General features: G+C 42.8%; 1 protein-coding gene across 12 annotated transcripts in view; it reads left to right on the top strand.

The window, feature by feature from the left end:
- MCPH1 (microcephalin 1) overlaps positions 1-17831 on the top strand; it is a 331342-nt gene that overhangs the window by 113504 nt on the left and 200007 nt on the right. For all 12 annotated transcript variants that reach the window (XR_010323533.1, XR_010323534.1, XM_064294942.1 and 9 more), the window contains one exon: positions 396-558. Coding sequence is in view for 10 of the 12 variants with exons in the window: in XM_064294942.1 (XP_064151012.1) it covers positions 396-558 (163 nt within the window). In the remaining 2 variants the exon portion in view is untranslated. The remainder of the gene's footprint in view (positions 1-395; positions 559-17831) is intronic.

Raw genomic sequence — 17831 nt, 5'->3', positions numbered from 1 at the left:
TTTTCAAAATAAAATGTGTAATTGAGTAGCTTGGTCCTGACTATGCACAAATTGGTTCAAACAGGTCTGAAATGTAAATAACTGGTATAGTGGAAGGAGAATTGGGCTGGTGTCTGGTGGTCCCTGTTACTACCTGGTTCAGTGACCCTGGACCTCAGTTTTCTCATCCATTAAAATTGATAGTTGGGTTTTAGATCTTAAAATTTCTTTCCCCAAAATTTCAAGTCATTGATTGTAAAGAAATTAAGACATAAGCATGATAGCAGAAATCAATTTAAAACTTGAGCTTCCTAGTATTTTTTTGTTCATTAGTTTTCTTCTTTTCAGTATTATCAGCTTGGTGTTCGTGTACAGGAAGCATATTGATTTTGTCGGTTTCTTTTCCTATTTGCTAGAAAGCAGAATGTCATCGTTCAGGTTGTGAATAAATTGAAAGGCTTTTCATTTTCACGGGAAGTGTGTGAAACTACTACTCACGTGGTCGCAGGGAAGCCTCTTCGAACCCTGAACGTGCTGCTGGGCATTGCACGTGGCTGCTGGATCCTTACCTATGAATGGGTAAGCCCTGTGTTTGACTTACATGTTTTAGAACAGAAGACATTTTGATAGATTTGGTCACTCTGAGGTGATGACACTAAGACTCCTGCCAGTGTCCATCTTTATTATTCTACATATTCCTGTGAGCACTTGATGCCGTTTTTGCCTGGACTCTTCTCCCTGTGGGTCACCACCCTTCAGCCAGTGCTGAACCCTTGGGGACAGGAGTTTGATGAGGATGGAGAGCAGAACAGGAGTAGCCTTTCAGGATACAGACCTCTCAGCTACTGGCAGATATAAGACTAGAGCAGACTTGGAATGAAAATGCAAAATGAGTGTTCTTACTGTCAAGTGAACTTCCTTCCATGTTTGACTAAGAAATATGTGACCTGTAGTGATTGTTGAAAAAGCCAAAAGAATTCAAGGCTTGTTTTTACAGATGGATTTACTTAGGATGAAACATGTTCATTTAATCCCATTTGGATACATTTTATCTTACGCATATCTGTCTGTAACATGTGCCCTTATTTCTATGCATTAAGATAGTTTTATTTAAAATATATAATTGTTTTCATCATTCATCAGAATTGAAATTGTCTGTTATTCCGTTATTACTTTGATGCTCAACCTGTGGTCACCCCAAAGTATTGCTCTACGAGTAGTATCATTTGTTACTTTTGTTACTCTTTATATCTGTTAACTAGATAGCTTTCCGCCACCCCTAGGTGTATTTTTTGCGGGAGGCTTGGTCTTTCTTCTGTGCCATAGTTTATCTCTGAGGCTCGCTACTACAAGACGTTTAAGAGATTAGTGCTTAAAGTCATAAAATGAAAAAGGTTGAAATTCCAAAAAAAGTAGTGTTTTTGTTGGTGGCAACTGGGAAATACTTCACCTAGTTATATACAAGTACTGCTTTAAGTTTATTTGTATGTAATATAGTTTATGACTCAAGCTTCCATGTGTGAATTTTGTTTGTTTTTTCTGTTAATTCAAAATGCCTCTGGATCTTTATGAAGCAGTTCTTCCTTTCCTCATGTCTCAGAGGGGGGAAAAAATTCTTTATGCTTTACAAAGATAGTTATCTGTACTTGACCCTGTATCCAACTTTTTCTTCTTGGACTTTGAGCCAACCAGGGAGATCACACGTGAAAATCAGCTCTTGCTCTTGACATCCATAAAGAACAAAATCTCAGCTGCCTCCGTGTCTCTGCTTGTTGTACTGCAAATATTCCTCCACTAATGGTATGTAAGGAAACCCTGGTGGCATAGTGGTTAAGAGCTGCGGCTGCTAACCAAAAAGGTTGGCAGTTTGCATCCACTAGGCACTCCTTGGAAACTCCATGGGGCAGTTCTACTCTGTGCTATAAGGTCGCCATGGGTCGGAATCAACTCAAGTGCAATGGGTTTGGGTTTTTTGTTTTTTTTTTTTTTTTTGAGGAGGGGAGAGAATGGTATGTAAAGTAGCACAATGGTTAAGCACTTGGCTGCTAACCAAGAGGCCAGTGATTCAAACCTGCCAGCGGCTTTGTGGGAGAAAAGGCCTGGTGACGTGCACCTGTAAAGATTACAGCCTGGGAAACCCTATGGGGAAGTTCTACTCTGAAATATATGGTCGCTATGAATCGGAATCGACTTGGTAGCACACAACAGGAACAACAGCGAAGATACGTAGAAGCAGAATGGAATTCAAAATAAATTTACGGTAACTCTATTATGAGAAAAGCAGGCAATAAAATGTGTAATTTAAAAAAACTGTACTGCTTGGACCTCTTCTGCCTGGAGGGAAGAACTCAGTCACATTAGTGAGTGAAAGAAGCATATTTATTACTGCAATAAGGCAAGAAAAAAAAAGACATTTGGAATAGAAAGGAAGAAATAAAACCATCTCTATTCCTAGACATAATGATTGTCTGTGTAGACAGTCTCAAGGAATCTACAAAAAAGCTGAGCTTATCAGGATGCAGTAATACAAGGCTAACATTGAGGTACCTAGGTACACACCTGATAAAGTATGTTCAAGATCTGCGTGTTGAAAACTACAAAATACTGACTAAATAGGTTTTGAAAGACCTAAATCAATGGAGAGACATAACTGTTCACAGATTGGAAGACTCAGCCTAGTCAAAATGCCCTTCTTCTCCAATTGTTTTATAGTTTTGGTGCTTTCTCAGTCAAAGTCCCAGCAGGTGTATTTGTAGATATAGATGACCAGATTCTAAAATTTATGTGGAGGGGTAAAGGAGCCAGTGTGGCCAAAACAATGTTGATAAAGAACAAACCTGATTTTTAAGGCACACTTTAGAGCTATAGTAATCGAGGCAGTGTAGTATTCGTGAAAGAATGCACAGAGTGGAACAGAATAGTCTAGAGAAAACCGACACAAATATGGAAAATTGATTTTTGACAAAGGATTATAAGCAATTCAGTGGAGAAAGGACAATCTTTTCAACAGATGCTGGAATATTTGGACGTTCATACGCAAACTAATGAACCTTGATCATATACAAAAACTACCTCAAAATTGATTATAGACTTAAATATAAAATGTAAACATAGGGAAAAAATCTCTATGACCTTGAGATAGGCAAAGAGCTCCTGGATACAACACCAAAAGCATGAACCCTAAGGGAAAAAATCAATAAATTGCATTTTATCAAAGTTAAAAACTTTGTCTCTGCTATGGACATTGTGAAGAGAGTTAAAACACTGGAAGAAAATATTTGCAAATCTCGTACCTGAAAAAGGATACACATCCAGGTTATGTAAAGAGATCTCAAACCTCAACAATAAGAAAATAAACAACCAAACCAGATATGGGCAAAACGTTTAAACAGACACTTTACCAAAGATGATATATGGATGACAAACAAGTGCATTAGTCATTAGAGAAATGCAAAGTGAAACCACAAGGAGATGCCACTATGTAAATACCTAGTAGAACGGTTAAAAAGAAAACAGGAACAATCTTCTGCAAGGGTACAGGGCAGCTAGAACTCGTGTGTATTCCTGCTGGACGTGCAAGACGTTATGGCAGCTTGACAGCTTCCCGTGAAGTTAAATGGACACTTACCATATGACCCAGCTTTTCCACTCCTAGGAATTTTCCCAAATGAGTTGAAAACTTTTGTCTACACAAAAACCTGCATATGAATGTTTATAGCAGCTTTATTCACAGTTGGCAAAAGTTGGCAGCAACCGAGATATCCTTCAGTAGGTAAATGGATGACCAAACTGCTATATCACTGATATTCCGTGATAGAAAGAAATGAACTATCAAGTAATGAAAAAACATGGAGCAACTTCTAATCCATATTGCTGATCCAAAAAGCCAGTCTGAAAAGTTACATACTGTATGTTTCCAACTATATGACATTCTGGAAAAGGCTAAATTATAAAGACAGCAAAAAGATCAGTGGTTGCCAGGGGTCGCGGGGGAAGGAGGAAGGATGAACAGGTAAAGCACAGGGATTTTTAATGTGGTGAGGCTGTTCTGTATGATACGTAATGGTGGATACATGGTTTGCCAAAGCCCGTGGGGCTGTACAACACAAAGAGCAAACCCTGATACAAATCACGCGCTTTAGTTAATAATGAAATGAAAACTTATGTTCACACAAAACTGTGTACATGAATGCTTATATCTGCTCTACTTGTGTTTACCAAAACCTGGAAACAACACAAATACCCTACAGTGAGTGAATGAATAAACAAAATGTTACATTTATACAAGGAATACTACTTGGCAATAAAAAGAAATGAACCATAGGTACATCTTGATTAGATCTATGCTAAGGTAAAGAAGCCAGCCTCAAAAAGGGTATATACTGTATGACTCCATTTACATGACATTCTGGAAAAGGCAAAACTATAGAGAAAGAGAGCAGATCAGTGGTTGCCAGGAGTTAGGGATAGGAGGAGGGTCTGACTGCAGAAGGGTAGAGGAAAAAAAAAAATTTTTTTTTTTTTTAAGGAATTCTAGAGGCATTGGAATTGTCCTGTGTCTTGTTACTGGCGGTGGTCACAAGAACCCATGCCTGAGTTAGAACAGAGGACTGTACACACAATGTGCGGGCACATGTGAATGTTATTGTTTGTGAATTAGAAAAAAGCTCATCTAATGTGGCTTTATGAATCAAGATATTTGAAAATTGTGCTGCTTGTCAGTATACCACACAAGCAGATAATTTGTAAAGTGTAAGCGTACAGTGTGACAAATTACTGTAAGGCTGACACCCGTGTGACTGCCATGCAAACCAAGACAAGCAGCAATGCCAACACTCCAGAGGCCCCGTGCACCCCTTCCCTGTTCCCTTAAAGGAAAGCGTGTCATTATTTTTTTAATAGATTGAGTAGTAGCCAAACATCCTGTAATACGTTTTCCACACGGCTCTAAGAGTTATTTTTTAATTGTTCTGGTTATCAGTTATTTTTGCTTATGCTGGTTATACCCCTTCACTGGCTTCCTGCTGCAATTAGCCTGAAGTTCTAAACCCTTAACATGGCCCAGATGACCTGGCTCGCTTATCTTTCTAGGTATTTATTCTTCATTCTCTCTCCTCCTCATTACTTCTCAGCTACAGTGGTCTTTGTTCTGACCCTTGAGTGAGCCAGACCACTTAACTGTGAAGGGGTTTTGCGTGTGTCTTCCTCGCCCTTCTGACTGCTGCTCTTCCTTCACCTCTCACCTTGTTTCTTCTTTTGAAGGATCCTCTCTGACTCACCCCACCCAGTTAGGCCTGGCTCCATTTTGAACATTTTTAGGTAACTTTTGTCAAAACTACAATTAAATAATTACTTATACAATTATTTGTCTAGCTCCTTCCCTTCTCCCCCGCCTTAAGACTGGAAGCTACAGGAAGTCAAACTCTATGTCTGTTTTGTTCACTTCTATACTCCCTGCTCCTGGTACAGAAGTATTTGTGGAGTAAAGGAATAATGCAGGAAGAAAACAGTCTAAGTTAAGGGATATTTAATAAGAATTTGATTTTATATAAGGAATACCACGTTGCATCTGTGAGGACTTTTCCCCCCACTTCCTTTTCAGTATGCATATGCATATTTTTAGTTTAAGAATTGCTATCATTGTATCAGTTATTGTTGTTAGGTGCTGTCAAGTTGTTTCCAACTCATAGCGACCCCACGTACAACAACACAAAACATTGCTCAGTCCTGTGCCGCACTCGCAGTTGTTGCTGTTTTTGAGCCCATTGTTGCAGCCACTGTGTCAGTCCATCTTGTTGAGGGTCTTCCGTCTTTTTCACTGACCCTTACTTTACCAAGCATGGTGTACTTCTTACCACTGTTAAATTATAGGTGTTGCATTTCAGATATGAACTAAAAACAAACCCGTTGCCGTTGAGTCGATTCCAACTCATAGTGACCCTATAGGACAGAGTAGAACTGCCCCATAGGGTTTCCAAGGAAGAGCTGGTGAATCTGAACTGCTGACCTTTTGATTATGCAGCCGAGATCTTACCACTGAGCCACCAGGGCTCCATCTCAGGTATAGGATAGAGGAAAGAACATTAAAGAAAAATCCTTAATAAGCTAAGTAAGTTGGTGGTAGTCCATTCTGTCTGATTGTTTCCTACCTATTTCTCTCAAGGAAACTACTGTTAAAAAAGTCCACAGCAGTTATATTCAGGCTACCTCTAGGATGGAGTAGTGACATTCCACTTACAGCTGACTTACATGCTGAGCTCAGTCACCCTCCCGCCCCAACTTGCAACTACACTCTTCAAACTAACAATAACAAACATATCTATTAATAGTAGTAAGACAACATAGAATTAATAGTGATACGTTATGAGGTAAACACCCTTGGCAACAGGAACACTTTAGAACACTCCGTTGTTGTTAGTTACCGTCGAGTAGGTTCGGACTCATGGTGACCCCGTGTATAATAAAACGAAATGTTGCCCAGTCCTGCATCCCGTTCACCATCATCGATATGCTCAAGTCCATCGCTTTGGCCACTGTGTATTTTGAGTGCCTTCCAACCTAGAAAGGAGCCCAGGTGGCTCAGTGGTTAAGCACTCAACTGCTAGCCGAAAGTTCAGTGGGTCAAACCCACCAGCCTGCTCCACGGGAGAAGGATTTGGCAGTCTGCTTCCGTAAAGTTTTACAGCCTTGGAAACTGTATGGGGCAGTTCTGCTCTGTCCTGTAGGGTCAGTATGAGTCAAAATCGACTCAACAGCAATGAGTTTGGTTGTGTTTGATCCACCTTAGGGGGCTGATCTTCTAGTACTATATCGGACAGTAATCTGTTGTGATCCATAGGGTCTTTATTGGCTAATTTTCTAAGTAGCTTGCCAGACCTTTCTTCCTAGTCTGTCTTAGTCTGGGAGCTCCATTGAAACCTGTCCACCTTGGGTGACCCTGCTAGTATTTGAACTAATGGTTCATAGCTTCTAGTTGCTTAGCAACACACAAGCCACCCCAAGATTACAAACAGGTGATGATAGAATACTCACCCCCATTTGGGGAGAGATTTAATTTTCTTATTAGAGGAAGAATGGTTTGAATTCTCAGGTAGATGCACCCTTTCTTTGGTCAAGTTTCAAACCGTAGGGTACGTAAGGAGACTGCACCATGATAGGTACCCAGGACCCTGTATAAATAACCATGTTCATGGACAGTGTTCAGGGGGTTTACGTTTGTGGGTTCTCATAGAAGTTTGCCTGTAAGCAATTTTCACTTTGATTCTGACTTGAAAATTTAACCTTTTTTAATGGGGCTCTGTTGTATGCATTGACAAACTTTTTTTAAAACATTGTTGGTGAAGATAGCCTAATTAGTGTAATTATTAGTTGGTACAAAGTCAGTTTTGTTCTCTGATTTGTAGGTCATTTTGACTATACAATCTTCTCTTGTAAAATATTTCCACTCCAAAGAATTATGAAAAACTGTCCCTTTAAACCATTAGTTATAATTGATACCATCATGATTGCTTGTGAGGTGTACAGTCTGATCCATTGTGATAATCCAGGATGGGGCCCACTTCTCAGGACCTGTCAGTAAGTAAAGTCGAGTGAGGACGGGCTAGCATGCCATACTACCAGCGAGTAAACTGGTTACTTTATACCACTAAATACTGTCAGTAATATTACTTAGCAGTGAAGGTGACTTTTGGATTACAATAAGTGCCTGATTTCCATTTTTTGTGTTAAAGACCTGTTAGATATGTCCACTATATATATGTTGTGTTTTTGACTGGTAAGTGGTAAGAGTTCTTAGAATTACTAGAAATGATGTTGTTTATATTTCCAAAGGTAAATCTGTTATTTGGTGTCATAACAAGTGCATATGACAACATGCACACTTCAGGTCTTGTCTCTGGAAGAAGTGGCTATATAGAGTTCATACCTCCATGACACACCGTGCTGTGGTGACTGTTGTGTGTGGTGGCAGACTCTGGAAGAAGTGACTACACGGAGTTCATACTTACATGACACACCGTGCTGTAGTGACTGTGATGTGTGGTGGCAGACTCTGGAAGAAGTGGCTACACAGAGTTCATACCTCCATGACACACCGTGCTGTAGTGACTGTGATGTGTGGTGGCAGACTCTGGAAGAAGTGGCTACACAGAGTTCATACCTCCATGACACACCGTGCTGTGGTGACTGTTATGTGTGGTGGCAGACTCTGGAAGAAGTAGCTACACAGAGTGCATACCTACATGACACACCGTGCTGTGGTGACTGTTACGTGTGGTGGCAGACTCTGGAAGAAGTAGCTACACAGAGTTCATACCTACATGACACACCGTGCTGTGGTGACTGTTATGTGTGGTGGCAGACTCTGGAAGAAGTAGCTACACAGAGTTCATACCTCCATGACACATGGTGCTGTGGTGACTGTTGTGTGTGGTGGCAGACTCTGGAAGAAGTGGCTACACAGAGTTCATACCTACATGACACACCGTGCTGTAGTGACTGTGATGTGTGGTGGCAGACTCTGGAAGAAGTAGCTACACAGAGTTCATACCTCCATGACACACCATGCTGTAGTGACTGTTGTGTGTGGTGGCAGACTCTGGAAGAAGTGGTACATAGAGTTCATACCTACATGACACACCGTGCTGTAGTGAGTGTGATGTGTGGTGGCAGACTCTGGAAGAAGTGGCTACACAGAGTTCATACCTCCATGACACACCGTGCTGTAGTGACTGTTATGTGTGGTGGCAGACTCTGGAAGAAGTGGCTACATAGAGTTCATACCTACATGACACACCGTGCTGTAGTGAGTGTGATGTGTGGTGGCAGACTCTGGAAGAAGTGGTACATAGAGTTCATACCTACATGACACACCGTGCTGTAGTGAGTGTGATGTGTGGTGGCAGACTCTGGAAGAAGTGGCTACACAGAGTTCATACCTCCATGACACACCGTGCTGTAGTGACTGTTATGTCTGGTGGCAGACTCTGGAAGAAGTGGCTACATAGAGTTCATACCTACATGACACACCGTGCTGTAGTGAGTGTGATGTGTGGTGGCAGACTCTGGAAGAAGTGGCTACACAGAGTTCACACCTCCATGACACACCGTGCTGTAGTGACTGTGATGTGTGGTGGCAGACTCTGGAAGAAGTGGCTACACAGAGTTCATACCTACATGACACACCGTGCTGTAGTGAGTGTGATGTGTGGTGGCAGACTCTGGAAGAAGTGGCTACATAGAGTTCATACCTACATGACACACCGTGCTGTAGTGAGTGTGATGTGTGGTGGCAGACTCTGGAAGAAGTGGCTACATAGAGTTCATACCTACATGACACACCGTGCTGTAGTGAGTGTAATGTGTGGTGGCAGACTCTGGAAGAAGTGGCTACATAGAGTTCATACCTCCATGACACACCGTGCTGTAGTGAGTGTGATGTGTGGTGGCAGACTCTGGAAGAAGTGGCTACATAGAGTTCATACCTACATGACACACCGTGCTGTAGTGACTGTGATGTGTGGTGGCAGACTCTGGAAGAAGTGGCTACATAGAGTTCATACCTACATGACACACCGTGCTGTAGTGACTGTGATGTGTGGTGGCAGACTCTGGAAGAAGTGGCTACACAGAGTTCATACCTACGTGACACACCGTGCTGTAGTGAGTGTGATGTGTGGTGGCAGACTCTGGAAGAAGTGGCTACATAGAGTTCATACCTACATGACACACCGTGCTGTAGTGACTGTGATGTGTGGTGGCAGACTCTGGAAGAAGTGGCTACATAGAGTTCATACCTACATGACACACCGTGCTGTAGTGACTGTGATGTGTGGTGGCAGACTCTGGAAGAAGTGGCTACATAGAGTTCATACCTCCATGACACACCGTGCTGTAGTGAGTGTGATGTGTGGTGGCAGACTCTGGAAGAAGTGGCTACATAGAGTTCATACCTACATGACACACCGTGCTGTGGTGACTGTTGTGTGTGGTGGCAGACTCTGGAAGAAGTGGCTACATAGAGTTCATACCTACGTGACACACTGTGCTGTAGTGAGTGTGATGTGTGGTGGCAGACTCTGGAAGAAGTGGCTACATAGAGTTCATACTTACATAACACACCGTGCTGTGGTGACTGTTATGTGTGGTGGCAGACTCTGGAAGAAGTGGCTACACAGAGTTCATACCTCCATGACACACCGTGCTGTAGTGACTGTTCTGTGTGGTGGCAGACTCTGGAAGAAGTGGCTACACAGAGTTCATACCTACATGACACACCGTGCTGTAGTGACTGTTGTGTGTGGTGGCAGACTCTGGAAGAAGTGCCTACATAGAGTTCATACCTACATGACACACCGTGCTGTAGTGAGTGTGATGTGTGGTGGCAGACTCTGGAAGAAGTGGCTACACAGAGTTCATACCTCCATGACACACCGTGCTGTGGTGACTGTTGTGTGTGGTGGCAGACTTTGGAAGAAGTGGCTACATAGAGTTCATACCTCCATGACACACCGTGCTGTAGTGAGTGTGATGTGTGGTGGCAGACTCTGGAAGAAGTGGCTACATAGAGTTCATACTTACATGACACACCGTGCTGTAGTGACTGTGATGTGTGGTGGCAGACTCTGGAAGAAGTGGTACATAGAGTTCATACCTACATGACACACCGTGCTGTAGTGAGTGTGATGTGTGGTGGCAGACTCTGGAAGAAGTGGCTCCATAGAGTTCATACCTACATGACACACCGTGCTGTGGTGACTGTTGTGTGTGGTGGCAGACTCTGGAAGAAGTGGCTACATAGAGTTCATACCTCCATGACACACCGTGCTGTAGTGAGTGTGATGTGTGGTGGCAGACTCTGGAAGAAGTGGCTACACAGAGTTCATACCTCCATGACACACCGTGCTGTAGTGACTGTTATGTGTGGTGGCAGACTCTGGAAGAAGTGGCTACATAGAGTTCATACCTCCATGACACACCGTGCTGTAGTGACTGTTATGTCTGGTGGCAGACTCTGGAAGAAGTGGCTACATAGAGTTCATACCTACATGACACACCGTGCTGTAGTGAGTGTGATGTGTGGTGGCAGACTCTGGAAGAAGTGGCTACACAGAGTTCATACCTCCATGACACACCGTGCTGTAGTGACTGTGATGTGTGGTGGCAGACTCTGGAAGAAGTGGCTACACAGAGTTCATACCTACATGACACACCGTGCTGTGGTGAGTGTGATGTGTGGTGGCAGACTCTGGAAGAAGTGGCTACATAGAGTTCATACCTACATGACACACCGTGCTGTAGTGAGTGTGATGTGTGGTGGCAGACTCTGGAAGAAGTGGCTACACAGAGTTCATACCTCCATGACACACCGTGCTGTAGTGACTGTGATGTGTGGTGGCAGACTCTGGAAGAAGTGGCTACACAGAGTTCATACCTACATGACACACCGTGCTGTGGTGAGTGTGATGTGTGGTGGCAGACTCTGGAAGAAGTGGCTACATAGAGTTCATACCTACATGACACACCGTGCTGTAGTGAGTGTGATGTGTGGTGGCAGACTCTGGAAGAAGTGCCTACATAGAGTTCGTGCCTACATAGAGTTCATACCTACATGACACACCGTGCTGTAGTGAGTGTAATGTGTGGTGGCAGACTCTGGAAGAAGTGGCTACATAGAGTTCATACCTCCATGACACACCGTGCTGTAGTGAGTGTGATGTGTGGTGGCAGACTCTGGAAGCAGTGGCTACATAGAGTTCATACCTCCATGACACACCGTGCTGTAGTGAGTGTGATGTGTGGTGGCAGACTCTGGAAGAAGTGGCTACATAGAGTTCATACCTCCATGACACACCGTGCTGTAGTGACTGTGATGTGTGGTGGCAGACTCTGGAAGAAGTGGCTACACAGAGTTCATACCTACGTGACACACCGTGCTGTAGTGAGTGTGATGTGTGGTGGCAGACTCTGGAAGAAGTGGCTACATAGAGTTCATACCTACATGACACACCGTGCTGTAGTGACTGTGATGTGTGGTGGCAGACTCTGGAAGAAGTGGCTACATAGAGTTCATACCTACATGACACACCGTGCTGTAGTGAGTGTGATGTGTGGTGGCAGACTCTGGAAGAAGTGGCTACATAGAGTTCATACCTACATGACACACCGTGCTGTAGTGAGTGTGATGTGTGGTGGCAGACTCTGGAAGAAGTGGCTACATAGAGTTCATACCTACATGACACACCGTGCTGTGGTGACTGTTGTGTGTGGTGGCAGACTCTGGAAGAAGTGGCTACATAGAGTTCATACCTACGTGACACACTGTGCTGTAGTGAGTGTGATGTGTGGTGGCAGACTCTGGAAGAAGTGGCTACATAGAGTTCATACTTACATAACACACCGTGCTGTGGTGACTGTTATGTGTGGTGGCAGACTCTGGAAGAAGTGGCTACACAGAGTTCATACCTCCATGACACACCGTGCTGTAGTGACTGTTCTGTGTGGTGGCAGACTCTGGAAGAAGTGGCTACACAGAGTTCATACCTACATGACACACCGTGCTGTAGTGACTGTTGTGTGTGGTGGCAGACTCTGGAAGAAGTGCCTACATAGAGTTCATACCTACATGACACACCGTGCTGTAGTGAGTGTGATGTGTGGTGGCAGACTCTGGAAGAAGTGGCTACACAGAGTTCATACCTCCATGACACACCGTGCTGTGGTGACTGTTGTGTGTGGTGGCAGACTTTGGAAGAAGTGGCTACATAGAGTTCATACCTCCATGACACACCGTGCTGTAGTGAGTGTGATGTGTGGTGGCAGACTCTGGAAGAAGTGGCTACATAGAGTTCATACTTACATGACACACCATGCTGTAGTGACTGTGATGTGTGGTGGCAGACTCTGGAAGAAGTGGTACATAGAGTTCATACCTACATGACACACCGTGCTGTAGTGAGTGTGATGTGTGGTGGCAGACTCTGGAAGAAGTGGCTACATAGAGTTCATACCTACATGACACACCGTGCTGTGGTGACTGTTGTGTGTGGTGGCAGACTCTGGAAGAAGTGGCTACATAGAGTTCATACCTCCATGACACACCGTGCTGTAGTGAGTGTGATGTGTGGTGGCTGACTCTGGAAGAAGTGGCTACACAGAGTTCATACTTACATGACACACCGTGCTGTAGTGAGTGTGATGTGTGATGGCAGACTCTGGAAGAAGTGGCTACATAGAGTTCATACTTACATGACACACCGTGCTGTAGTGACTGTGATGTGTGGTGGCAGACTCTGGAAGAAGTGGTACATAGAGTTCATACCTACATGACACACCGTGCTGTAGTGACTGTTGTGTGTGGTGGCAGACTCTGGAAGAAATGGCTACATAGAGTTCATACCTACATGACACACCGTGCTGTAGTGAGTGTGATGTGTGGTGGCAGACTCTGGAAGAAGTGGCTACATAGAGTTCATACTTAGATGACACACCGTGCTGAACTGAGGGTTAAGTTATGTGTGGTGGCAACCTGTTGTTACAAAGTTGTGTGAAAGCCGTATTTTTCGCAGGACGTAAAAGCATACATTTCACATTATGAATTGTGAGGGGCTCCCACACAGGAGCAAACTTTTGTTTATAGTTTAAGATTCTGTGTTTATGTTTATTTCACACCCAAATTGTCGTTCCTACCAATATTTACAGTTAGCAAGAGGGACCAGATGGAATACCAGAGAATTTGCATTGATTTCTGCACTTTTTTTTCATGTTTTCTCCTTTCTTGCCTTTGCCTGTACCAGTCAGTCCTGCACTTTCGTCAGGAAGCACTTCCACAGTGCTGGTGAGAGAGAAAAAAAAACCTACACCCGTTGCCGTGGAGTCGGCTCCGACTCGTAGGCCGGAGTAGAACTGTCCTGTAGGGTTTCCAAGGAGCGGCTGGTGGATTTGAATTGCTGACTTTTTGGTTAACAGCCAAGCTCTTAACCACTGCGCCAACAGGGCTCCATAGACACCTAAATTAAAGGATCACAGAACGCAGTCTGGACTGCAGAGATAGATTAGCACTGTCTGTTTGGGGACCTGGAGACCCAGGCCTCTCTGCTGCAGAGTGAATGTGGCCTAATAAGTGAGAAAAAACAGGATTACTTAGAATTCTAAGGGTAGGTAGGAACTGGGAAGCAGTGGTCTACCCTCTTTCATCAGAAGTGAATGGAGAGAAAAGTTAATGAATACACAATTCCCAGAAGAAATACAAATAACTGATAAACCTAGGAAAAGATATCAGCCTCACAGATAACGAAGAAATATTAATGAAAATAAATAAGGGATCTTTTTGTCTATCAGATTAAAGAGCAATAATATCTACTCTTGACAAGTGTTCTTTATTTCTTTCAATAAATATTTAAGTACACGGCTATGCTCTAGACATTGTTTCAGTCTCTGGATTTGAAGGTGAGTAAAACAAAGTTTCTGTGCTTGTGTAGCTTACATCCCACTGAGACAAGAATCAATCGATGAGTAAATGAATATACACCGTATAGTGTCAGGTGGTGATAAGTGCCTTGGAGAAAAATAAAGCAAGACAGCGAAGTAGAAGATGAAAAGGAATGAAGGGACACCTTAGACAAGGTGCACAGAGAAAGCTTCTCTCGTAAGGTGACATTTAAGGAGACCCTGTAAAGTGAACACTTGAGTCTTGCAAAGATTTGCGAAGCCCTGAGGCAGTGAGGACTAGCAAGAAGGCTGGGTCAGAGAGTGAAGAGAAGCAGTGGTGGAAGATGAGATGAGAGAGCCAGATCCTGCGGGAGCTGGCCGCGGTGAAGTGTTTGGATCATTTTCCAGGGTCCTGAGAAGCCATTAGAAGTTTCTGATCAGAGCGAGTGATACAGTCTGATTTGTGTTTTTAGAAGGGCAGCCTGGCTGTTGTGTGGAGAATGTATTGTAGAGAAGCAAAGAGTGGAATTAGAGAAACCATTTAGGCGATTGCAATCACATTCTCTGTGAGAGAAAGTAGGAGCTTGGATTAGGATGACAGTAGGGGGAAGGGTGGCAAGATGCACTCAGTTCTGGGGTGCATTGAGAAGACAGAGATAAATGGACTTCCGCATGGGTGGGCTGCAGAGTCAAAGGAAATCAAAGATAATTCCTGGGTTTTTGGCTGTACATCTGTTTAAAAGTTGGGAGGAGGATGATTCAGCAGACTGACAGTTATTTAAAAGTGAGGTGAAACAGTGTGGTTCCTTTTCCTACTATGTACCAAAATGAGCATCACGACGTGTGTGATAGATACCAGTACCAGGACAATACATGGCTGTGAAGACAAAATCCGTAATGTGCCAGCTACAAACAAATTCTGGAAAAAACCACCTGAACCACCTGTTGGCAGCTTAAGGTACCCTGCCAGGTTGAACACAGTGGCCCTTACTCCTGTGCTGACTTCCACGAACTGAGTACTGAGTGACTAACACCAGGGGCCACGTGTCAGCTGCGGGACCCTTGCCAAATAGTCACAGACCCAGCCGGAAGGTTTGAAGTGTCCATATTACCGTGTGGTACAGTTGTCACGTTGCCTTTGCAGACCTGAGGTCTACACGTGAGTGTGAATGGCTCTCTGTGCCCCTCCTTCTTCTGTCCCTGTCCCCAGTGTAACTTGGGGGGATTCTTAAAATGTTCTTTTTGGTTAACAGTATAAACTTGCCTCCAAGAAAAACATTAGTGAGGATGTTTTTATTTTAGGGTTTATATGGTATTCTCTGGAAATTTCTTATAAAGGAGAGTTCTAGCAGTTGTTCAGAATTAAATGGTTGTGTGGCGTAGTGGTTAAGTGCTACGGCTGCTAACCAAGAGGTCGTCAGTTCAAATCCGCCAGGCGCTCCTTGGAAACTCTATGGGGCAGTTCTACTCTGCCCTATAGGGTCACTATGAGTCGGAATCGACTTGACAGCAGTGGGTTTGGTTTTTTTTTTTGGACGTCGCCCAGTTAATCCTATCTAAAAACTGTGACATGGTCTTTTTATAACAATTCTGTTTGAATTTTTTAGTTTTTTTTTTTTTGTTTTTTTTTTTGAGAACTATGTTGGCAATTTCTGTATGTTTACAGCAGTTCATAGTTTCGGTGTTAACTCTCCTGTTTTCAGCAGAGAGAATAATTTGTGTTTTTTTCCCCCCTTAATGACTAAAATGTCTGGCAGATACACAGAAATAGAAAACCATGTCAGAAGTTGGCTCTATTTCTTACTCACGGGAGACAAAGTAACAGAACAGCATATAACGAAACTGGTTAGACCAAAGTGCCCTTTAGACGCAAGTTTTCAGTTTTATCTTGTTCAAGGGTAGTGCCATTTGAATTGGTTAGATGCTCTTGTGTTCTCACATGCACTAATTTTTACTTGGATGTTTCCTCCATTCTGTTTTGACTTGTCTACAGGTCAAGTTAGTGTTTGAACCACGCTGTGTTCACTAAAAGAAAAGTGAAATAACCTTGCGACCTAGTCTTCTTCCTTTCTGGCTACCACGACGTAGTACAGCCGATGAATGAGGAAAAATTTACCCTACATTCAGGCTAAAAAAAACGTTGATAAATAAGGCTTGATAAAGAGTTTTAAAGCTAAATCAGTTTTAAATGCAAATGTAGAGTTTAAAAACAAAATGAGTTCTCCAGCAAGATTTCAAAGGTTTAACTATTAACAAATAATCAAATGTTTCATAAATCAAAAAAATGATGAAATAACGAGTAAATTTTCTTGAAATTCAATTGAAAGCAGTTGCTTTTGCTTTCTCATATGGAAGTCAGTAAACATGAATCCGATAAAATATGTTTTATCAGCGGAAGCACAGAGTCAAGTGATGGCGTTGTAATGAAATACATACGTAGTTAGGGAGACCCAGTGCCTCTCAGTTTGCACGGAAGAAAGCGACATCAGAGGAGCCAAATCTAGAATGTTTTATTTTTTTTACTTGTTTTCTGGTGTATTACACGGTCCCCCCAAGACTATACAAAAGTAATTATCTTGAAAATCCTTATCCTTTTTTACCTTAAATTCTCAGATTGATTTCTTAACACAGTCTAAGAACTGTTTTAGGTAGAAATGTCCTTGGCCCACATTTGTCACCAGATTTTTCATCTGTTCTTTGTAAGTTCCCTCTGGCAAACGTTCCTTGGCTGCGACCATGTGCCAGCCACTGGTGATAACCAAGCTAATTAAGCTCTCAAGTTTGGGCCTTACAACTTTCATTTGCTTAATTCCAAACTTTGTTTTCTTCTGCCGCAGCTTTTACCTTGATAAAGTATTTTATACTTTACAGGGCATCTTCACACCCACTATTTCATTAGATCCTTACAGAAAATTTTTGCAGTAAATAAGGCCTGTGAGATAATAAAGGTAATGTTTAGTAATGGAGATGGTAGGCAAAAATAGCTTTTCTGACTTGAACGTGTGCCTTTGAAATAATCTTCATAAAGGCACTGTTCTAAGACAATGACTGTGAACCTCAATATATACAGAATTTATGAATTCTCATTATTAAAATATGAAAATTTTTTCTTGGATAGACATTTTAACTTGTAATAGTTCATTTGCTGCTTTTCACGGGAGGTAGTTAATGAGAAATACCCAAGCTATTTCTCTACAGACCTCGTACATGCTACAATAGAACCCCTGGAATCAACGCAAGTAGGTGGTTTTATTTGGAGTCTCCACCCTCCCTTTTCCATCCTTTTTCCGTCATGGCGAGACCTCAGCCTGTACTGTTACCATATCCGATGTGCTGTGCTCTCCCAATTCCATAAACTTATGATTGAGAACAAATATGAAAAAGTAATTCATGTGGAAAATTGAGGGCTTTAGTCTTGCCCTTCG

This window comes from Loxodonta africana, chromosome 12, assembly GCF_030014295.1.
Source record: "Loxodonta africana isolate mLoxAfr1 chromosome 12, mLoxAfr1.hap2, whole genome shotgun sequence".
NCBI lineage: Eukaryota > Metazoa > Chordata > Mammalia > Proboscidea > Elephantidae > Loxodonta > Loxodonta africana.
The sequence above is the reverse complement of the archived record's forward strand: the minus strand, read 5'-3'. Positions and strand labels throughout refer to the sequence as shown.